We start from the raw sequence: 25,047 nt of genomic DNA, 5'->3' as shown, positions 1-25,047 counted from the left end.
AAGTTATGAGATTATGAGCTTTACAAAATGTGACAAAATATGCTGTATATACACGGCTAACTCATATATTCTATTTCCGAAAAAAAAACTTTTAAGAATATTAGTTCATTATCTAATTTGGATATTATGTAAATATTACGTCACAAGTTGAGGTAAGTCGTGGTCATAGCTTCCTACGAGGTTTTATTTATTTTTCCAAGCGATAGAAATATTTTTTTCCTCAAAACTTTTAAATGCCTATAACGCACAATCATAAATTTTCGTTTTTCGTTGTTTGGATCGTCTAACGTAGACAATTGTACAATAAGAAAAAGTTAAACGGATATCTTATACGTACAGAGCCAATGGGGAAATTCTAACAATGATATACAACCGTAAAACAGCAATACGTCACAAAAATAAAGTGAAGAAAGCGGTGATTTCTTGCTTAAAATGAGCACAATTTACAAGCAGGGCTGAGGGGAAAGGGGGGTGGGAAGTTATGAGGATGGGGATGAGTGGAGGGTGGTCATATAAATGTTTTTATTACATCTAATGTTATTGAAATGTGAATATACTATCACATGAAGTTGGTCTCTAGGTTTTGGTGATGATCCTACAATGTTGTGGTCTGTATCGCACAGAGGAGAAAATTGTGTTGCAGGAGCACATGACGTCACTGTGACGTCATGTATGTCAATGGACACAGCAGAATGTTCCTGGTTTCTTTTGTAAAATTCAGGTTTATAAGTGTTCAGTTTTGACGTATGTCTTTTGGTCCGTGAAGTTCGAAGTATAACGAAATGTGTAATATCGTTGCCAGTGACTTTTTTTATCCACTCTCTTTGATGATAAGCCAGTCGACAGTTAATAGTGCGCATGTGAAGTCATGCGCATTGTTGTCTAAGGTCAAAGTTTAAGGCCCTGGGCCTCAAACTTTGACCTTACACAACAATGCATAACAACTGCCCATGCGCCCAAGAACTTTGAAAATGACTTATTTTTTTTTAACCAGTCACTTCATTTCCCTAATGCAAATAATTTTCCTGTGTACGACACAGACCGCTCTCGATGATCATGAGGTAACCATGCGCGATGAGATGAAATGTCATGCACTGATCATGAGGTGAACACGTGACATGAGATGGAATTTCATGCTATGATCATGAGGTGAACACTTGACATAAGATGGAATGTCATACTATGATCATGATGTGAACACGTGACATGAAATGAAATGTCATGCACTGATCATGAAGTGAACACGTGACATAAGATGGAATGTCATGCTATGATCATGAGGTGAACACGTGACATAAGATGAAATGTCATGCTCTGATCATGAGGTGAACACGTGACATGAGATGTAGTGTGATGCCCTGCGTGCCTGCCTGACATGTGGCTCTTAGTATTGAGTAAAAAGGGACGCTATGTCATTCTCTGGCAGGTAGTAGTACACCACGTAGTACACGACGTTGAGCAGGGCGAACGCCACAGGAAACAGCCAGCGGGCGTGTCTGTCCACCTGAGAGGGAGAAAAATCGCAACACGCAGTTAAGTAACTAAGTACACCATCGTGAGTACGCATGCTGAAGGTCAAAGGTGAAGGCCCCTGACATTTCTTGTCCAGACTCCGTCGGTCGATTTTCATATCAACAATATCATAAGTGTCTTTTTATGTCTCAAGGGCCTTTACCTTCGACCTTGCGCATTCGAACTCGGAATGGTGAACGGCCTTTTTGTACCCAGTACCCCCAAAACAATAGTCAACTTTTGGAAAGGCTGCAGTGCCAACTGTTTTCACTAGGGGCGTCCTTTAGCCATCTCGTCATACAGAACTACCGACCTTGATTCGCACCCTAAAATATGATTGAAATCACTTAGAAGTATTCTACAACAGCCAACGTACGTGCCTGTCCGCTTGAGTGGAGAAAAATTTCAAAACACAGTTTGTAGACTTTTTAATCACGGCAATTGTGGTGACTTATTGAACATGGTTGCTTGCATCAAGAGCAAAAGAAATGCCCCCTTCAATTAGAAAACTGCTGGAGCGCCCTAGCCTCATTTGCAGGCCTCCCGGACGACGCCGGCATGTAGTTTTTTGGGAGCGCTGATTCGCGATTTTCAACTTATCGGGGCCAGGTTCTTTGGCTGGGGGACCGTATCTGCTTGGGGACCGTATCTGCTTGGGGACCTTAACCGCCGTATGGGAGTTACGTATACGGTCCCCCAAGCAGATACGGCCCCTAAGCAGATACGGTCCCCAAGCAGATACGGTCTCCCCAGCCAAAGAACCTGGCTGGATAAGTTGAAAATAGCGAATCAGCGCTCCCAACAAAAAATTATTATCAAGCGCCGTCCGGGAGGCCTGTAGATAGAGCGCCCTATCCCAGCCCAAGAGCTATCTGTCACCATTCCATAGGGAATACATGCACAGGCTTTCGCATAGGTGGAATCTATCTAATGCTTCAAAACGGGCCCAATACTACATTTGTTTGTAAACCTGCACATACCGAGTTTCCCGTTGAGAGCTTGGCCAGCACTGCGGCGGCAGCAGCCTGGCTCTGCCCGCTCGCCGCGCCATTCTCCGAGCAGGAACTGCCCTTTCCTTTCTTCTTACCGTGCTTCCCGCCACCCTGAGAAGAACAACACCTCCTCAATTATACAGTCAGACCTGGCCTCGATCAGTAACCAATCGAGATATTGAGGAAAAGTGGTTGCTGAGGATGAGTGGTTGCCCCTGACAACTGGATTGGTTCGACGAATGATTGGTTCATGTGCCGACACGACGCAAAAGAGGTACATTTACACATATTAACCTAGCCTATACCAGGCTCCGGAGATGGCTGGAAAAATAGTAGAAATCGGCCAAATAGAGTGAATAGTACGCTATGGAGAGAGGGCCAAATATGCCACCCTAGAGCGGCAAACTGTACACCTATAGCAGACTGACTCCTCTTGCATATTTTTCTGTCTATTTGGCCAATATCTGCTCTTTCCAGCCGCCTCTGGAGCCTGGTAGAGGCTAGTATTAACCGACGGCGTCGGTACATGTGGAAAACTTCAAATTGAAATGGCCACTGTCAATCAATTTTGGTTGTTCAGTTGGATGAGTATGCCTCTTTGGCACTGCATAAAAGTGGTCACTGGTTGGTTAAGACAGTTGGTTGCTTAATGATCTTAACGATATAGAATTGAATGGGGCTGTTTTAATATGGCGTGTGACTGGAGGCAGTTCAAACAAATTCCAATGATAAAGAAAAGTATTTGCAAATGTTTTTGTCTTGAAATGTATCTCGTATTTTTTTTTTGTCTTGCAAATCATACCTTTACATCATGGAGCATATTCAACTTATAAAGTCGTAAGTCATACAAATCCAACTTTGGTCGCACAAAATATGTGCTATATGTTTTGTTTATGTTTGACACTGTAATGTTTTATGCGTGGGACACGACACCAGCAATAGCTTCCTGTATCCCACGTGTTTTGTACGGTTATACTGTCACAATTCTAATAAAGTCAAAGTCAACAGGCGTACTTGTAGAACCTGCGGTGGCGCCGTGGCAGCTATCAAAGCCGCCGCCTTCGTGCCCCGATAGAGATTGTGCGTCAGTGCGTATTCCACCAAGGCGCTGAAGACGTAATGCAGCCCCCCACCCCTAGTCATCACAAATGAAATTTGGAAACCATATGCACGAAATTATGCGTACTTCCGGTACCGGCGGCGCCGTGGCAGCCTTCAAAGCCGCCGCCTTCGTGCCCCGATAGAGGTTGTGCGCCAGTGCGTATTCCAGCAAGGCGCCGAAGACGAAGACGTAACAGCCCAGGAGGTAGACGTCTATAGCTTTGATCTCGGCGTTCTGCGGCAGCGACGCGTTCACGCCAGACATTAGCGTCTGCATAGTCAGCACGGTGGTGATTCCTGGAATAGGAAAGGAAGTTTATCATCTGACAATTCAAAATATCAAAAGGTTTCGGCGAGTAGTCCATGCTAGTAGTCCATTTTTGTTTGAAGTATTGGGCCGCATTCTGAATACTTATTGTAACTTTTGATAGGATTCATGTGCATTTCATGCGTCATCTAAAACATCTTATGCTTCATCTAGAAACATTTTGTGCGTAATCTAAAAACAATTTATGCGTCATCTAAAACATTTAAGTGTCCTAAATCATATTCACGTAATCAAAGTCCTTTCATCTAGATTGCCTGAGGTTTTTTGTCAGGTATTACACCTGAAGACCACAAAAAATTCACGTCACTGTGTGAACACCACAAATATTTCTCGTGAACATCACAAGTAGTTCACGTGAACATCGCACGTAGTTCACGTTAACATCACACGTAGTTCACGTGAACATTGGACATTTCACGTGAACATCACAAGTAGCTCACGTGAACATCACAAGTAGTTCACGTGATGGAAACTTACCCAGGGCTATTCTGGCCGGCACGGCTTCGTGATGGATCCAGAAAGAGACCCAACTGAGCACCACGAGCAGAACGCACGGCAGAAAAGTCCGTATCATGAAGTACACGAAGTCTCGGTTCATCTTGAACTTCAGACAAATCCACGAATAAATACCTACAAAGAAGCCAACATGCTCTCCTGTCAATGTGGGAGGCCTGTTGGGAATGTGTAGGTTTGGAATGACACCGTTCGCCAGCTCATCTGCTTTGCACACTGATACTTATTTCATTTCATGTCTCCAAGGTGATAGAACCTTATTTTTAAGATATAAGTGCGCTTTTCTTTAGAAACGAACTTGCAAAGTGCTGACAAAGGTTGGTGTGCTGGTGAACTTTTGTCATTGGCTACTGAGTTACCATGGATGAAGGCTATCTTGAATCACATGTTTGCTTCAAGTTGCAAATCTGAAGACGGTTGATTAGTGTATGTAATGTGAATAACAGTTGATTGAAGATATAGATTTTGTAATGTCAAGTTAACTGACGTCATCAATCATTTCATTCTTTGCACGCTACAGAATTTTGCCCAATTGGCATGACTCTTGGCAGTGACATTTTTACTACAACTTCAAAGCATGTACAATTTTGTCGCCACTCTCTAAGTTCTGGATGTAAGCCTCTTTCCATGGATGCCCGTCGCCATGGTTACCGCGCATGCGCGTTTACTCACCCAACCCCACCCTGGCAGGGACGGCGTCGTGGTGCACAAAGAACGACACCCATGACAAGACCACCACCAGCACACAGGGGAAGAACGTCCTGATCATGAAGTAGATGAAGTTCCGCTCCATCTTGAACGTCATTCTCAGGCTAGAATAATCGCCTGCGAAGGGCATTCATTATAAGCCCCTGTCAGCTGTTTAATTCATTCATGGCACCGCAAGAACAAGGAAAAGATCACAGTCATGGTGACTAGTGCTCAGCTCAAACAGACAGACTGAGCCAAGAGTGTGGAGAGGAAGCAAGAGCTTTTCAAGCAAATTTCAGGTCATCTGCATCTTTAATAAGTGACTGGGGAACTTTGTGTTTCGACGTTTCATGCCGTTAGTTAGTTTTTATTTGCTACGACAGGCTTATCATGTTCATGTCTATGTCAGGAGAAAGATTATAATGAAGAAAGACAGTGCAATGATAAGACAGAGTATGGGAGATGTAGCAGTTGCATCGCATTGGCAATCCAAGTTTTCATACATATATTCATGAAAGAAAATGATGTTTTGATCGCTCACAAGATGCAATGAACTGACAGTGATGACTACGTCAATAGCAGCAAGCAAGTCTCTACGTACGTACTTAGGTGCGAGAAACCAGCGTTAGTGGCGTCACGATGAACATTACACAATGATGTCATGCAGGTGCACACGTGCGGCAATGATGATGGTGAGTAATATACATCGAGGCTGCGTTTTGCTTCAGCGAGAACACACGGTGAGATCTAATACAAAGTGACGATTTTAAGAATGGAAATGATCCTTTTTAGATGCGGGGTTTTCTTTAGTAGTCTATGCGAACTGATTTGGGGCGTGAATCAAGGCGGATAGTTTGACGATGGCACTGTGCTGTTTAGATGGTGATATTGGTAAGGTAGAAAGGAGGATGCAACCGTTTAGTTTGGAGACTGTGTCTAGATGGATTAAATATCGTTTCGTCTCAGAATTTGTGGTATACTGTACTAGTAAGGTGCTAGTTTTCACAAAGGTGCTGGTGGCCCCCGTCAAGGGTGTCATTCTCGGTCCCTAATGGAAACATACAACACTGATAATCAACTCTATCCTGAAGCAAAAAGCAGCTAAAACCACACAACATGAGGCATGTTGACATGGTTTTAGATTTTTGCGGATTGAATGCAGAGAAATACATGCAGACACTCATGCGATGGGAATGACTACATTTGGTGGTTAGTTAGTGGAATATCGATTGTGAAGGTTGTGGAAAAAGTTATCATAAAGGTTACATTTTACTGTAATGTCGTAATTGTTGATTTACATCAAGTTGATGTTGTTTAATGCAAAGGAAATTATAATAGAAAAATGTGGTTACAAGAGGTAGATGACAAAACAATGGGTGAGAATGAGCTAGCCAGAAATACATGTAGATAGTAGAGAGTAGAAGTGTCAAGGTATCATAAGAGTTACTTCAGATGTCTGCTATTTCAAATTGAAGAAATAAAACCATGTTTGTACAGTCGATGGGGAAAAATAGCAAACTCTTTTCAGTCACTTTGCAAATCAATCAAGGGGTCAAAGGAGATTTTAATATTGAAAGATAAGGTTCGTGTCAATAATCATATCTACATTTTTTCATTCATTTGTATTTTGTATATATCTTATTTTTGCATAATCCCATTTTTATTAATCCATTACGAATCCCTACTGCAATATGTACTCATGCATTGCAGTTTTATATTTGAACTACGTACAATCATAATACTGAATAGACCAAATCCAGTCCGTGAGACATATATCATAATATTTTTACTGCCAAATGCTTTCCCCTTTTAAACTGACATTAGTTCGGGCGATTGAAAAGTGTCAGCCATTTTCCCACCACGGTTACCTGTTTGTTTTTGTTTGTTTGTTTGTTTACCTGTATCCCTGGTGACGTTTCCCGTAAGAGTGTCGAACCTCACTATAGAATACTTGGCCAGCTCCACGTGTGTCATGCCGCTCACAGGTTCCTGGTCTGTTCTCCAGTGGTACGCCACGTCTCGGTTGGCGTACCCGTCTGGGGGGGGGGGGAGAATGTCATTTTATCTTTTTTTTTTTTTTTTACTTCGGTTTTGGGCAGACAAGGACGACGTGGCACTGCACTCAAGTTTTTTTATAACTTATATTAACAGTGCAACGTACAGATAACAACATACCCATTTTCATTTTTATACACCTGGGCGAAGTGAGGAAAGTCGTGTAAAGTGCCTTTCCCAAGGGCACAACATCGGTGGCTTCAGGGGGATTCGAACTCGGTACCCCTTGGTTCTGAGTCGAACACCCTGTCGTTACGCCACACGACCCCTCATTTTATCTGGTACCGTCTTTAATCATTGAGATCAATCTCACAGGTCATACTGCAAGTGAACACGTTTACAACATCAACATTCAAAACGTATTACGTTCAAAGAACCATTCCCATGTGGAATGAACTAATGGGGCATATTTGTATGGAGCAAAACTACGCCAAAATATATCAATCGAAACCTATAAAAAAAGCTAACAACACTCACAATCACAACCTCATCACCAATTCTGATCCTTAAGATATATGTACTTGGTTCACTCGTTCATGTCCTCATTTCACCCCAGTCTAAATTCACACTGTTAATGTATTTGCTTTAATTTGATTTCTTCCTGGTCTCTATTTTTCAGTGGTTTATGTTGTACAAGCAAATCTGGTTGGGCGGCTATCTGCCCGTGAGGACTACGCTTTTTTCGGTCCCTCAAAAAAGTCAAGAATAAATAAAACTTAACTAACTATATAGTAACTAAGTTTGAAATATGGTATAAAAAGGCCACTCACAGCTCCCTAGTTCCAGGGTGCAAGTCTGCGTGTCAAGTGGGAACTTCTTCAATCGCATCTTACACTCTGCAGTCGTGGTTATTCTGCAGGGCAGGGACAAAGTAGAGCGATCCTTCTGAATGGAGTTTAAACCGTAAACGCCAACACAAAATTGGACTTACCCAAATTTTCGACTGATCAGCTACAGTCTTTGTGAGGGAATGAACCATCCACAGCTTCTGTGACGTCACGTTATGCAGATAAGACATGTGACTCGATGAGGAGTGGATCATATGTTGCAGAATGGTCTATGGCGCCCTCCGTCTCTGTTGAGGGATGGTTGCAAGGCCCGGATGTAGATGGACTCCTTAATACCTCTTGCAAAGTAGAGCGATATTTAAATTTAAAAACAAATTTACACGCTAATTCCGTACACGATGACAATGTAAACGTCTTACCAACAAACTTTCGACCAGTCCGCTTGTCCTTTTCAAGCTGACTTTTCTAGCGAGCAGTTTATTCTAGAACTAATGACTGACATATCGTTACACAAGACGTACCTATCGTTATACACGATCAATCTAAATTTAAGTTAATAATTTAATAATGGTTTTTATTGGTCAGAAATTACCCGCAATGGCAGCCTTTCTAGCGCTGAATTGATGCAGGGTATTACAGGTTTCACATAATACACAACATATATAATATCTATTCCACACTTGCATTTTGTGGAACTCTCGCAAGGGTCTGGGCGGCTGCCATTCGGCGCCACCAGGTGACCTCAATACGACTTTCCCCGACCGAAGTCAGGTACCCATTTACACCTGGGTGGAGTGAGGAAAGTCGTGTAAAGTGCCTTTCCCAAGGGCACAAGATCGGTGACATGACAGGATTCGAACTCGGGACCTCTTGGTTCTGAGTCAAACGCTCTGCCGTTGCGCCACACGACCCCATTTGCATGTTATACAGAACGTATCCAAACTTACCTAACGGTATACAGAATATACTACATAGACTTAACTGCCTTTATGCAGAACTTACCTAACGTTATACAAAATCTATTGAAATTTAGCTAACGTTTTACATAACTGAGCAAAACGTACTTAGCAATATACAGAACATAATATAAACTCAACTAACAGCATACAGGACGTACCTAGCAATAACACATATATATTTTACTTAGTAAACCTAACGTTATAAAAAAAACATATATAAAAGTTGATTATCAGTATACAGAACTTACCTAACGTTATACAGAACTTATCCAAGCTTACCTAACGTTATAAAGAACTGATCCAAACTTACTCTCCAAGCAGAGGAGGGGTTCCGGCTGGTTTTTGACGTGATTTTAGGCGTTTTTGTAGGGCTTTCTACTTTGTCATCTTTTCTTGTCTCTTCAAACCCAAGACAAAAAAATTACAAAGTAGAAGGCCCGACAAAATCGCCTAAAACACGTCCAAAACCAGCCGGAACCCCTCCTCTGCTTGGAGAGTAATCCAAACTTACCTAACGTTATACAGAACTTATCCAATCTTACCTAACGTTATACAGAGCTTATCCAAACTTACCTAACGTTATAAAGAACTTTTCCCAACCTACCTAACGTTATACAGAGCTTATCCAAACTTACCTAACGTTATACAGAGCTTATCCAATCTTACCTAACGTTATACAGAACTTTTCCGTCGGAGGACAGTCTCAACAGCCTGTTGTGGGCAGTCACGGTGTGTTTGAAGGACTTCTTATCGTTCAAGATGAAAGTGTCGGGAATCCAGATCTTTTCCGCTGGGGAGGAAAGCAGAATGAAAAATCACTTGAAAGTTCATCTTTTTTTCTATAACATGCTGGGTTAAACATTCGGGAAGCAGAGGCTAGGGCAAAGGACTTCTTGGAGGATCCACCTGGAAAGCAAGGGGCCAGTTTCTGGCCTGTGCACGTAGGCAGGGTGTTGTGAACAATAGTCACTATCATATCATGAATGCTTACGTAGACTATCGAGAAGGTGCCTCGAGCACAACAGCATCACAACTCAACTGGATGTACTTCAGATGAACAAGAATGTTACTCTAGCTCCGTATCCATTTTGGGTAATACTAATAGATACAAATGTACCTTACGCTTGACTCTGGGCAGGTGTACTAAAGATGTAGCTCTCCTCAGGCGAGAGAGCTTGCAGTGACCACATCATGACACCATTACATTGTGGGTATGTTGATGGGTTGACAAACTTAAGCTAGATTTTAATTTTATCAACAGAGCACAGAAATTTGAAACTGCCTCGGAATAATCTATTTTGAGATAGAATCGGCTCTGAAAGTACATTCCTGAGCAAGGTCCATCAATGTGAATTTCGTGTGCAATCTGCCTGGCCTTCTTAACATGACTATCGCTTGGCATGGGCATAGAAGGCACAGTGTCGTGATGATTACTGAAAGATGACGGGGCACTTCTAGCTCCTATGTTTGAGTAGAGCTGCACCTTTAGTAGTTTCCTGCTTGCGAATCACGTTCGATTTCCTGTTCAAAGAGCAATGCGCACTTCCACTAATCCAAACTGATGTTATCTGATTAAACTCATAGGAAGTAGGAGTATTCTGACATTAATGTTATGACAGCCAGAGATTCAAGAGCAGATGTATCTCAAATTACATGATGCGTCAGGATTACTTATCTAAGTGTGTTGTACATTATCACTAAACCAGCTTGCCTGATGTCGTTTCTTGTTTAATCTCCTCATAGAATGTAAGGATGATCTCAATAGAGCCAGAGATTTCAAAGCCAGATGCAGATTTGATACTGTTATCTAAGTCTTTTGTATCTAAAGTACATAAGATGTCCTTTTTCAAGAATTTTCAGTATTGTCGTCATTCCACTTGCCACCTGTCGTTTCTTGTATTCAACGTTCACACGCATGGTAAGCATGGGACATTAAAGTGGACAGGGATTTCAGAGACAGCTGTAGATTAGATTGTATTATCTACTTTGAAGTACATTACATCGCTCTTTTTAAGTGTATTCATACACCACCATTTCAACTTGCCACCAGCCGTTGTGCGCTTAGCGCGACGACTCCGAAAAAGTCAACATGAGCACAATATCGTGACAATTGCGAAGACAGTTAGAGTCCGTATAGCGTGATTGGCTTAGACCGGCTCATGGGCAATAGGGTCTTAATGAAGTGAAAGCCAGAGATTTCAAAGACAGCTGCTCCTTAAATCAGGGGTATTATAAATCTCGAAAGACAGTTACAGTCCGTATAGCATTATCGGCTTAGCCCGACTCGTAGGCAATAGAGAAGGTCTCAATGAAGTGAAAGCCAGCAGAGATTTCAAAGACAGCTGCTTTTTAAATCACGGGCGCTATAAATCTGCACGGTCCAGACTTGCTCTGATCAGAACACAGATCTGTTCCATCCGCAGCTTCAGGCAGATCACAGACCTCCTCCCCAATCCATCACTTTGATAACCAACGACGGATCAGCGGAACCCGGTGAACAAGTTCAACAACAGCTCGGACCCTCGGCAGTTTCCCGACATGTTCAACAACAGCTCGGACCCTCTACAGTTTCCCGACATGTTTAGCAACAGCTCGGACCCTCTACAGTTTCCCGACATGTTCAGCAACAGCTCGGACCCTCGACAGTTTCCCGACGTGTTCACCAACAGCTCGGACCCTTTGCAGTTTCCCGACATGTTCAACTACAGCTCGGACCCTCTACAGTTTCCCGACATGTTCAGCAACAGCTCGGACCCTCTACAGTTTCCCGACATGTTCAGCAACAGCTCGGACCCTCTACAGTTTCCCGACATGTTCAGCAACAGCTCGGACCCTCGACAGTATCCTGACATGTTCAGCAACAGCTCGGACCCTCTACAGTTTCCCGACATGTTCAGCGACAGCTCGGACCCTTTGCAGTTTCCCGACATGTTCAGCAACAGCTCGGACCCTCTGCAGTTTCCCGACATGTTCAGCAACAGCTCGGACCCTCTGCAGTTTCCCGAAGCACCAACTTTTGACAACATGGTTCACTGTTACTACTGGCACCTCCAAAGGACGAACGTGTCGCACCTTCAGGCCAGTGAGATTTGCTCCTCTTTCGACTCCCTGTTCAGTAGTAAAGGGTGGTCTGGGACTATATTTGGAATAATGGGAGTCTTCATCATTCTAGCCAATCTTATGGTTCTTTTAGGCGTCATCGGAAAACGGAGTCTCCACAAGGCCATGTATCTGTATATAGCAAATCTTGCCACGACAGACCTTCTGCCAGGGGTGCTACTTATCTGTGTTGCTTTTGGTCAGTTGGGGCAATATGGAGTAATTGCTATGTTACACATTATCGTCTGTACGGTGTTTACCCAAACCATGTCAGCAACAGCTCTATCTTTGTTATCAATAGATTGTTACATAGCTGTGAGGCACCCTTTTGTCTATCGCAACAACGCTTCTAAATCCAAGCGTAATGCATGTGTAGCAATCGTATGTTCATGGGTCGTTGTGTCGTTGTGCGTCTTTTCATCGTCCATGGGCTGGAATTGTTTGTACACTCGCTCCTTCACCACATACTGCATTAGTTTACTCCCCTGGAGCTTTGCCATTTTCCTAGCTTCAATACTTTTATTCCTAAGTTTCGTCTTGATGTTCACGAATATCAGCGTTTTTGTAAAAATCAAACAACGTCAAAAGACAAGACTGCGACAGTTCCGAGGAGGTGGAAACCGATGGGCTGTACCTAGAAAGATCCCTGGAAGGACCGAAGAAAACGGAGCCCGCCATGCACAAGACGAAACCCAAAGGAAGTTTGACTCCAGCGCAAGAAAGGCAAGAACAGTGATAATCCTTGTGACGTTGGCATTCGTATTCTGGCTGCTAGGTTTTGTGGCTATTCCGTTTGGTCGAGTCTGCCATGTAAATAGAGATGTTTGTTCATTAACAACCTATTCGAGTTGGGTTCTTTTCGTGATGACGTTGAACTCGGCGCTCAACCCATTGGCAAACATAATCCGCATGGCTGACCTGAGAAATGCAATCTGGCAAAAACTCACTGGTCCTTTCCGTGGATGTTTGAACATTTTGGCAAAATCTAGCTGGGAACAAACAGAACAAGTACCTAATGGCACAGTCGGTTCATATAGGGCAGAGGTACAAAACGCAGAAGAGCTAAGCATGACTAGACGATCCACCCAGAGTTCGGGAAACCGTTTGTATCAGGTAGTAGTGTAAGAGCACGGGACTGCCGGTAAAAATCAATCTAGGCACCAAGGGAACAGGCTTTGCAGACGTGGACAAGTGAGAAATGTGCTTTTGTATTGCTTCATCGCTTGCTTTATATACTCTACAAATGTGTTAAATAATGTTTAAATGTGTGTTTTGAGCCTGTCCCGTATGTGTAACGAACGAATTGTATGCAAATTACTATGTGTTATGTGTGATAAATCTGCAATTAAAATGCAACTCTGACGGTCAACATCTCGTCTTCCCAGTTATTTTTACCACCCTGTGCATGTGGCTTAACTCCCTACATAGTGTGGAACATGTTGCTTCCTGGTCAGCGTAGTGGATATAACATTAACCAATTGCCGTGAGCAAATACAGTAAGTTAAACACAACCGGGCTGTATACTCATTGAATCTAAGATTAATTATTTCCATGAAAAAAAAGGCTTTTTCATGGAGATACTGTTTTGCGTGCGTTTGGTGTTTGTATGTTTGTGTCACCGGATGCTTAAATTCAGCATAACTGTAGAACACGTACATGGATTGTAATGATATTTGGTATGTGGGTAGGTGTTAGGAGGAGGAAGGTCAAGGTCGATTTTGGGCCCCCTGGTATGTGTCCCTGGAACTGCAATGGCGTATTTGTAAAAAACTTCTAAGGAGAATAACTGAAGAAAGGATCGACAGATTGTCATATTATTTGGTACACAGGTATGTTGGACAGAGATGTACACACTTAAGTGCAAATTATGCAAATGAGAGTGAATTTGCATAAGTAAGGAGGGAAATCGTTTGCATGTGTGTCGCTGGATGCCTAAAGTTGTGGGTATGTCGATGGGTTGACAAACTTAAGCTAGATTTTAATTTCATCAACAGAGCACAGAAATTTGAAACTGCCTCGGAATAATCTATTTTGAGATAGAATCGGCTCTGAAAGTACATTTCTGAGCAAGGTCCATCAATGTGAATTTCGTGTGCAACCTGCCTGGCCTTCTTAACATGACTATCGCTTGGCGTGGGCATGGACGGCAGAGTGTCGTGATGATTAATAAAACATGACGGGGCACTTCTAGCTCCTATGTTTGAGGAGAGCTGCACCTTTTGTAGTTTCCTGCTTGCGAATCACGTTCGATTTCCTGTTCAAAAGAGCAATGCGCACTTCAACTAATCCAAACTGATGTTATCTGAATAAACTCATAGGAAGTAGGAGTATTCTGACATTAATGTCTTGACAGCCAGAGATTCAAGAGCAGCCGTATCTCATAGGACATGATGCGTCAGGATTACTTATTTAAGTGTGTTGTACATTGTCACTAATCCAGATTGCCAGATGGCGTTGCTTGTTTGATCTACTCATAGAAAGTCAGGAAGATCGTAAGAGAGCCAGAGATTTCAAAGCCAGCTGCAGCTTTGATAGTGTTGTCTACGTCTTTTGTATCTAAAATACATAAGATTTCCTTTTTCAAGAATTTTCAGTATTGTCGTCATTCCACTTGCCACCTGTCGTTTCTTGTATTCAACGTTCACACGCATGGTAAGCATGGGACATTAAAGTGGACAGGGATTTCAGAGACAGCTGTAGATTAGATTGTATTATCTACTTTGAAGTACATTACATCGCTCTTTTTAAGTGTATTCATACACCACCATTTCAACTTGCCACCAGCCGTTGTGCGCTTAGCGCGACGACTCCGAAAAAGTCAACATGAGCACAATATCGTGACAATTGCGAAGACAGTTAGAGTCCGTATAGCGTGATTGGCTTAGACCGGCTCATGGGCAATAGGGTCTTAATGAAGTGAAAGCCAGAGATTTCAAAGACAGCTGCTCCTTAAATCAGGGGTATTATAAATCTCGAAAGACAGTTACAGTCCGTATAGCATTATCGGCTTAGCCCGACTCGTAGGCAATAGAGAAGGTCTCAATGAAGTGAAAGCCAGAGATTTCAAAGACAGCTGCTTTTTAAATCACGGGCGCTATAAATCTGCACGGTCCAGACTTGCTCTGATCAGAACACAGATCTGTTCCATCCGCAGCTTCAGGCAGATCACAGACCTCCTCCCCAAGCCATCACTTTGATAACCAACGACGGATCAGCGGAACCCGGTGAACAAGTTCAACAACAGCTCGGACCCTCGGCAGTTTCCCGACATGTTCAACAACAGCTCGGACCCTCTACAGTTTCCCGACATGTTCAGCAACAGCTCGGACCCTCTACAGTTTCCCGACATGTTCAGCAACAGCTCGGACCCTCGACAGTTTCCCGACGTGTTCACCAACAGCTCGGACCCTTTGCAGTTTCCCGACATGTTCAACTACAGCTCGGACCCTCTACAGTTTCCCGACATGTTCAGCAACAGCTCGGACCCTCTACAGTTTCCCGACATGTTCAGCAACAGCTCGGACCCTCGACAGTTTCCCGACATGTTCAGCAACAGCTCGGACCCTCGACAGTATCCTGACATGTTCAGCAACAGCTCGGACCCTCGACAGTTTCCCGACATGTTCAGCGACAGCTCGGACCCTCTGCAGTTTCCCGACATGTTCAGCAACAGCTCGGACCCTCTGCAGTTTCCCGAAGCACCAACTTTTGACAACATGGTTCACTGTTACTACTGGCACCTCCAAAGGACGAACGTGTCGCACCTTCAGGCCAGTGAGATTTGCTCCTCTTTCGACTCCCTGTTCAGTAGTAAAGGGTGGTCTGGGACTATATTTGGAATAATGGGAGTCTTCATCATTCTAGCCAATCTTATGGTTCTTTTAGGCATCATCGGAAAACGGAGTCTCCACAAGGCCATGTATCTGTATATAGCAAATCTTGCCACGACAGACCTTCTGCCAGGGGGGCTACTTATCTGTGTTGCTTTTGGTCAGTTGGGGCAATATGGCGTACTTGCTATGTTACACGTTATTGTCTGTACGGTGTTTACCCAAACCATGTCAGCAACAGCTCTATCTTTGTTATCAATAGATTGTTACATAGCTGTGAGGCACCCTTTTGTCTTTCGCAACAACGCTTCTAAGTCCAAGCGTAATGCATGTGTAGCAATCGTATGTTCATGGGTCGTAGTGTCGTTGTGCGTCTTTTCATCGTCCATGGGCTGGAATTGTTTGTACACTCGCTCCTTCACCACATACTGCATTAGTTTACTCCCCTGGAGCTTTGCCATTTTCCTAGCTTCAATACTTTTATTCCTAAGTTTCGTCTTGATGTTCACGAATATCAGCGTTTTTGTAAAAATCAAACAACGTCAAAAGACAAGACTGCGACAGTTCCGAGGAGGTGGAAACCGATGGGCTGTACCTAGAAAGATCCCTGGAAGGACCGAAGAAAACGGAGCCCGCCATGCACAAGACGAAACCCAAAGAAAATTTGACTCCAGCGCAAGAAAGGCAAGAACAGTGATAATCCTTGTGACGTTGGCATTCGTATTCTGGCTGTTAGGTTTCGCGGCTATTCCGTTTGGTCGAGTCTGCCTTCTAAATAGAGATGTTTGTTCATTAACAACCTATTCGAGTTGGGTTCTTTTCGTGATGACTTTGAACTCGGCGCTCAACCCATTGGCAAACGTAATCCGCATGGCTGACCTGAGAAATGCAATCTGGGAAAAGCTCACTGGTCCTTTCCGTGGATGTTTGAACATTTTGGCAAAATCTAGCTGGGAACAAACAGAACAAATACCTAATGGCACAGTCGGTTCATATAGGGCAGGGGCACAATATGCAGAAGGGCCAAGCATGACTAGACGATCCATCCAGAGTGCAGGGAACCGTTTGTATCAGGTAGTAGTATAAGAGCACGGGACTGCCGGTAAAAATCAATCTAGGCACCAAGGGAACAGGCTTTGCAGACGTGGACAAGTGAGAAATGTGCCTTTGTATGGCTTCATCGCTTGCTTTATGTACTCTACAAAAGTGTTTGATAATGTTTACATGTGTGTTTTAAGCCAGTCCTGTATGTGTAACCAGCGAATTTTATGCCAATTACCATGTGTCATGTGTGATAAATCTGCAATTAAAATGCAACTCTGACGGTCAACATCTCGTCTTCCCAGTTGTTTTTACCGCCCTATGCAAGTGGCTTAACTCCCTACATAGTGCGGAACATATTGCTTCCTGGTCAGCGTAGTGGAAAACGTTAACTAATTGCCGTGAGCGAATACAGTAAGTTAAACACAAGCAGACTGTATACGCATTGAATCTAAGATAACGTTTGCCCTCTTCCTTGCAACTCTAAATTCATATCATAAAAAAAACAAGACTACATCAATACATTCACATATGTTTATAGAACAGGTCTATACATATCAAACTTCACAAGGAATAAACATAAACGTAATACGTTATAGAAATTGTGAGGTCAGTGGTCATGAATAGCAGAGTAACAGAGTACGGAGCTTTGGTTAGGGGTGGCCCTTATGTACTATAATGTAGGCCATTAAATGTAGGCCTCGAAAGGAGCAGGGGTCTTTCCCGCTGTGAGTGGTTCACGCATTGCACAATAAGGTATATAGGCTGCAGAATCTTCAGCAAACTGAAGTTGGTAGCCTCAAAAAGAAAGAAGAAGGTTAAAGACCACCTGGCAGGACCCAGGATTCTCTATAGACATATTCTTATTATTTTCTTTGTTGTTCAGCCAAATCTCCATGTCTTATCTATTGTCTCCACATACTCAAGTGTCTTGAAGAGTGGCTATTTGGTACAGCCAAGCCTCTCTCGTGTGTACAGCACGGCTGCCAGGTCAGAACGTGCAGTGACGGTTTATGGTAGCTCCATTTATTGGGTGCTTTTATAGTGCAACCATATGGTCTTTAAAGGAAAGCTACACAAAAAATTGAAAATCCTTCTATGCTATGCTATATATATTCCAAAGTCAAATTCTTACTTCAAGTTGTTTCACATAAGTCCGTCATAGTTCTGGGATTTTCCACAGTTTGCAACTTATGCCGTGCTGACGCCTTCTCACCTGATAATTGAATCATATGACGTCAGCGTTTCAAATTTTTCACCTGATGATAGTATTATAGGACGTCAGTGTTTTAAAATTCAATCATCAGGTGAAAAATTTGAAACACTGACGTCATATGATTCAATTATCAGGTGAGAAGGCGTCAGCACGGCATAAGTTGCAAACTGTGGAAAATCCCAGAACTATGACGGACTTATGTGAAACAACTTGAAGTAAGAATTTGACTTTGGAATATGTTAAGCATAGCATAGAAGGATTTTCAATTTTGTGTGTAGCTTTCCTTTAAGAGAAAAGAAGCTACGCACCCGTCGCGCCGGCCAGTGGGATCTCGGACACAGAGCTGGAGTTGAAGGCCAGGCGCGGGTCGATCCAGCTTTGGCTCAGCATCATCGTCATGGTGTACTCCTAGACAAAGGGAAATCGGAAAGGAAGAGCATGTTGCTACTGTCCAAGCGGAGGTTGGTGAAGAAGATTGTGACTTTACATCATATGCCCCGGTGGGGCATCGGTTTGGATAAGTGACTGTAGCATGACCGGTGTGCCAAAACACACACAAACACACACACGCACGCACACACACACAAACAAACAAACACACACACACGCACGCGCACACACACACACACACACACACACACACAAACACACACGCACATACAAACACACACACACACAAACACACACACACACACACGTACACACACACACACACGCACGCACGGTACGGGCCTGGATCCCTCGGCCTTTAGGGCATGCCAATACTCACAGTACTACCACGGGGTTCAAAAACATCCAGGACCGGTTGGTCATTTGTTAGGGTACTACAGCCATATGCTGTCTGGGAAACCTCGAATGGAATCAATCAATTAATCAATATCCTTTATATATAGCAACTCGGCAGCTGAGGTAACACTATGGCCTGGTACTGGAGCGTGAAACTTATTACTCTTATTATGAAATATTGCGTAATATTTTTCTCACCATATTGATCTCGGAAACCTGGTCGATGCTTTGCACCGCAAAACCCACGTCTATGTCCACCGGCGGCCCTGCAGGCGGAGTAACAGCAGTGGTTAATTCATACCAGAGATGTATTATAAACACCCCCCCCCCCCATATTGTTCATGACATATGCCCGAAAGAGAACTTTGAATGGTTTATGTGGACTGCTTTTATGAGTGCTCTTTGTAGGACTCCCCCCCCCCCCTTTTCACTGTATGGATACCGTATGCGTTGAGCCGGACTAGAAGTGGTGTTGTGTGACCTATGACTAGATAATTGGAACGTAATTTTAAAGGCAGCCAAGCACACACAACTGGTTGATTCATACCAGAGATTAGCCTGGGTACCAGACCACTGCGCTCCATTCGATAGTCCTTCGGCCGGGGAAGTAACTTGCGCCGCCACCACAGGTAGCACACGGGCCCCTAATTACCTCTCGCGCGATAGATATTAGAGATCGGCTGCTAAGAGAGACCGGGTGCCTACTTTAATCCCCTCCTAGGCCTCCCCCGGCAAAAGAGGTTATCGTTTCGCATCGGGCGAAGGATCTGGTTTCCAGGCTAAGCAGAGATGTATTATAAACAAATTGTTCATGATACAAAAAACATGTATATGCAGTTTCACTGTGATAACATGTATATGCCTGAAAGTGAACTTTGAATGGTTTATGTGGACCCCCCTCCCCCTTTTCACTGTACACCGTACGCATTGAGCGACCAGAATTGGACAGGTGTTGTATGACATATGACTAGATAATTGGAACGTCATTTTAAACGCAGCCAAGCACACAAACTTTTAACATGCACTTATTTGTATATGATATTTTGCACTACTAATGGTCGTCGCTTGGTGGCGTCCTGTTGACGTAATGGTTAGGGTTCTTGGCCCAGACACTAGAGGTCCTGGGTTTGAATCCCCTGGCACTTTACACGACTTTCCTCACTCCAACCAGGTGTAAAAATGGGTACCTGACTTCGTCTATGTAGACGTAAGGCGGTGGAAGGAGAGGGTTGGGCTTCGCCTTCCAATACCGTGCCCTAGACCCAGTGAATAACGACCGACTGCCCCTATACGTACAGCCTTAAAAAGACTGTGGGACTTTACCATTACCTTTTTTGGTCGTCGCCTCAGTGATAAGGGGACATAAGGAATCATGGAAACAATTCGCAAACTCTCAAAAGGTTAATACCAACTGACACTGGTCGTTTCTCAGCAGTCTTATCGTCCGTAGCCAAGAAAGATACATCCATAAATACAGGATGCTCCTCGGACAAGAATGGGGAATACAATTTTACAGCCTTTCTTTCTTTCCATCTCAGCAAGCCGCAATACAGCTTAATGGAGGTCCTCCTAACCGAATCATGAATGAATCAAGACCAGCCATCGAAGCTCCGCTTCGTACTAGCATGAAACAATCGACCGAGAAAAAAAAATGAATGATTTTGCCTCAGGCCAAGCCAGGCACCCTTCAACTCCTCGGAACTAAGGAACTCGTTACGGCATTATTGATTATGGACGTTCCGTAGCGGAACTTACGCAGCGGTTTTGTACCACTCCCGGGGATTAAGTATGTACAAAACGCCTTCCTGTCACACAAGACGGCAGATCCTTCAAGATGCTTCATGCTTCCGGCCACTGATCGATACTTGGACGGCCCCAAAGGCAACAAGGTAATTAACATCCGCGGTCTTCTGGCACGGAGTATGGTAGAATAACGTCTGCTAAAGATTTTCGGAACAATAGGTCTTCGATGTTGTGATGCATAGCTTCAACAGTCCAATGTCTGAATATAACTTTGATTACAGGGATTGAAGCCCGGGGACTACTAAAAAAAAGACAAACCATTGGTAGGAGTGGTAAGTATTGTCAAAGGCTTTAAGCTTCTGCACGGACTAAGGCAGAATAATGTCTGCTAAAGATTTTCGGAACAATAGTTCTTCCATGCTGCGATATATTGCTTCACCACACCAACGTCTAAACATAACTTTGGTTACAGGGATTGAACTACATGTATACCAGGAACACAAGAAAAAACATTGATAGGAGTAATTTACGTTGTCAACGGCTGATATAACAAATTGATAAATGACAACTAAGCAAATGATAAAAAATTACAACAGTTAAAGTGCAACCAATAGATGACAGGTCTATGAATAGCCGAGGAGTTTAAAAATAGGTACATGTCCTGTTGATTATCTACTAAATATGTGGCTCTCCACGAACAAGGGATCTCAGAATACCCACGTCATCTTTTAGTAATCTCAACGACACAATCAATTCATTAGTTTGTTGATGTAATTTGAACGAAAGTTTAGAAACATTTTTTCTTTAACTGCATTTGAGCTTCATCAATTTTATCACAGAAATCTGGAGTTGCCTCGGAGTATTCTCTGACGAAGTGCATCAAATTAATAATAACAAGAAATGAATGGATAGTAACCAAGCAAGTAACAACAGAAAAATACAGCAGCTTAAAGTAAAAAGTAAGCGATAACCAGTTGATTGATAACCGATGAATAGAAAAATAGGTGAATGTCTGTTTGATTACGTACTAAAGTTTAAGATGAGGCTCTCCACGAACACGGGATTACATAGAGCTTACGTCATATTTCATTAATCGTTATGACACAATAAATTTATTGGCACGTTGATGGAATTTACAAGAAAGTTTAGAAACATTTTTGTTTCTAACTGAATTTTACTTTCATCTACAGAAATCTGGAATTGCCTAGGAATAATCTTGTTTAAGCAAAAGTCCGCTCTGAAATTTCATTTCCTGGCAAAGTGCATCGACATAATGCCAAATATCTTCCCTCATCACGATCAATAAGCGCACATAAACCGGATTTGAGAGATTGTACTAAGAGCGTTTGTGAGATATTTTCATTGGGTCAGCGTCCGATGTCCATTTCGTAAGGCCATGTTGAATTGATTATATGGATGACATCCGCGCGCGCATCAATTTTTGTCCATTTCCAAAGGAAAAAAAGTTTTCTAGCAAACTGTAAACTACCATACTGTAGATAGTGCAAAGCAGCTACAAAATGAGCAAATAAATGCCGTGAATTCCAAAAACAATATTTCGGAAAACGGATACTAATGTCTACTCAAAGACGAACAAGAAGATGTGAAATGTCAAAAATGAAGAAACCATGATTTCGTATACCATTCTCTGTGTGTTTAATCATTCGTTCAACCTTGCTGACCACGTAGATTTAATAATGAAGGCAACCTTTTTCTTTGAAAACTTTATTCGCACGCTCGCATCAGTTTTGGGGTTCCAAAAGGATGTCATCCATGTAATCAAATCAACATGGCCTAAGACAATTTTCCGGTCGTTTTAGATCCTGTCGACCCTTTCACACCCAGGATCGATACCGCGAACCCAGGCTGCCACAGGGCTGACCCAGAAAATTGGGCCTGCTGTAGAATGTTACCCAAGAAATTACACAATCAACTATTTTGCCTTTCTTCGTGAATTATGGCTTAAAATTCTCGCTTTACTGGTGGAACTCTAGTCGCTTTAAATCTAAAAAGTTAGGTTTTGCGATTGCTTGGTAGAATAGTATTGTTCAGCTTATACTTTACCCTGCCGTCAACAAGAGACCTGCCTTGCTATGGTAATGTAAACTTTCATGATTCCACCGGGTTACCTAAGACTGCCACGCTAAGAACAAAGTTATCGAGGGCTTCTAGAGAATGTCTTCGACAAACAAAGTTTATTGCAAATACATGCCCAATGGCTAATTGCAAGGACAAACAACAAACATTATGATGAAAAATGCAATGATATTAAGGGCTACATCTAATGTTATGCTACATTCTAAAATGTACATGGTGCTAGTTTTGTTGGGTTTGACTTCTTCCTTTGAGGCAGTGGAAGACGAATTTACCAGATTCTTTTATGATTTCTGGGTTCTTTGATTTTGATAGTAGAACTGTTTTCTCATGGTCTACTTCACTGTCTGCAGATCTGAATTGTGCATTTCCAATACTGCAATCTGATTCAGTAGAGCTCTTAAATTTGGGCGAGAAAATTATGAAAGTAGGCGTTTCCGCATTCATCTAACAAGACGGACACCTGGTGAAATTCGAAACTCTAAATTTCAACCTGATTCTAGAAATGCAGATAAACCTGAAAAGAAATGGCAAGAGTTTTATATAAGTAGGTCAATTGAGTGATATGGCCAAATCCAAAACGATGGGCAAAAACTAGTTCAGGAACATATAAAACTTGATCTAATGTTCTGTTATCGCTGATACCACCTGGTCAAATGGCCAGACATCTGTGTCAGTGTCGTAATCGTTCATTTTATGGCCATTTATGGAAGCTCTAGAATTGCCTGGAAACCAGACAGGCAATATTTATCTGGAGTTAAACGATTGCCAGATTGCTGGTTGATTGATTGATTGATTGATTTATCGATTTATTGGATGATATTTACATGCTACAAAAGGACTGACAAAACTAGGACGGCAACACATATAACTTGTAATGTTCATTTATCGGTATAAGCATCTGGTAAAGTGGTCAAACATCTGTGTCACCGTCGCAATCTATTCGGTTTATGGATATTGAGATGGAGCGTGTCAGGTACGCCTCATGCATGTTGTATGAAGTTTGTAAAGTACATACATTTATGGCATTGTAGTTTGAACGTTAACATGGTGAACAACTGATGTGGCTTGTACGATAACATTCATGATGGACATCTGATGGAAGCTCCACATTTCAAATTTAAGAATAAGCCGTTTCGTAGGTTTGAGTGCGCATTCGCAGTGTCAAAGGTGAATGCCCATCGCTTGTAAACAATGGGTGGTTGTTGGGTGGTTGGTTGGTTGGTTGGTTGGTTAGTTGATTTATATGACCAAGATTTGATAAAGGTTGGCAAAAGTAGGACGGCAACACATATAACTTGATGTAATGGTTGGTTGGTTGGTTGGTTGGTTGGTTGGTTGGTTGGTTGGTTGGTTGGTTGGTTGGTTGGTTAGTTGATTTATATGACCAAGATTTGATAAAGGTTGGCAAAACTAGGACGGCAACACATATAACTTGATGTAATGTTCAGTCATCGGTAATACCATCTGGTAATGTCTGTGTCACTACACATTTCATTCATGTTACGGACATTGAGATGCAGAAAGTCAAGGGCACTTCATGCATGCTGTGTGAAGATTGTAAAGTACATACATTTATGGCATTCGAGTTTGGAATGAAGAACCGCTCACGATACAGCATCATCAACGATAAACGTATCATACCATCATGGTGGACATCTAATGGAAGCTGCCCAAAAACCTGATAGAAAATGTCTGGAGTCATGTAAGGCTGACCAATTGATTGATTGGTATCATTGGTTTATTGATAAAGTGATCGATTGTATGGTCGGTTGATTGATTGATTGATTGATTGATTGATTGATTGATTGATTGATGGTTGGTCGGTCAATCGGTCGGTCGGTCGGTCGGTCGGTCGGTCGGTAGGTCGGTTGGTTGATCGGTCGGCCGGTTGGTTGGTTGGTTGGTGAGTTAGTTAGCTAGTTAGTTAGCTAGTTAGTTGGTTGGTTGGTTGGTTGGTTGGTTGGTTGGTTGGTTGGTTGATATGAACAAGATTTAATGAAATTACGTTGACCGAACTAGGACGGGAACACATAAAACATGATGTAATGTTCTGTTATCGGTAATACCACCTGGTAAAATGGTTGCATAGTTGTGTCAGCATCGTATTTATTCATTTTATGGACTCAAGTAGGCCGTTGAGATCCGGGCATTAAGGAATGCATCATACATGTTTCATAAAGTTTGTGAGGTACATATATCTATGGTACTGTAGCTTGAAAGTTAGCATGATGAACAGCTTGCACGATAAAACTAGTTTCCAATCAAGTAGGAGGTGTTGACAATAAAATGGGTTTCAA

General features: G+C 42.7%; 1 protein-coding gene across 3 annotated transcripts in view; it reads right to left on the bottom strand.

Moving 5' to 3' along the window:
* Positions 1-269: 269 nt before the first annotated feature.
* Positions 270-25,047, bottom strand: part of LOC136429733 (gamma-aminobutyric acid receptor subunit delta-like) — a 92,291-nt gene continuing 67,513 nt past the window's right edge. For 2 of the 3 annotated variants that reach the window (XM_066419682.1, XM_066419684.1), the window contains exons 4-12: positions 19,109-19,176; positions 18,433-18,532; positions 9,605-9,728; positions 7,962-8,044; positions 7,035-7,172; positions 4,411-4,563; positions 3,691-3,902; positions 2,493-2,615; positions 270-1,504 (exon numbers count right to left, since the gene is read on the bottom strand). In XM_066419682.1, the coding sequence (XP_066275779.1) occupies positions 1,385-1,504; positions 2,493-2,615; positions 3,691-3,902; positions 4,411-4,563; positions 7,035-7,172; positions 7,962-8,044; positions 9,605-9,728; positions 18,433-18,532; positions 19,109-19,176 (1,121 nt within the window). In that variant the 3' untranslated portion in view covers positions 270-1,384. Of the gene's footprint in view, positions 1,505-2,492; positions 2,616-3,690; positions 3,903-4,410; positions 4,564-5,118; positions 5,272-7,034; positions 7,173-7,961; positions 8,045-9,604; positions 9,729-18,432; positions 18,533-19,108; positions 19,177-25,047 lie in introns of all 3 variants that reach the window. The other variant, XM_066419683.1, reaches the window with a different exon arrangement.

This window comes from Branchiostoma lanceolatum, chromosome 3 (assembly GCF_035083965.1).
Source record: "Branchiostoma lanceolatum isolate klBraLanc5 chromosome 3, klBraLanc5.hap2, whole genome shotgun sequence".
NCBI lineage: Eukaryota > Metazoa > Chordata > Leptocardii > Amphioxiformes > Branchiostomatidae > Branchiostoma > Branchiostoma lanceolatum.
The sequence above is the reverse complement of the archived record's forward strand: the minus strand, read 5'-3'. Positions and strand labels throughout refer to the sequence as shown.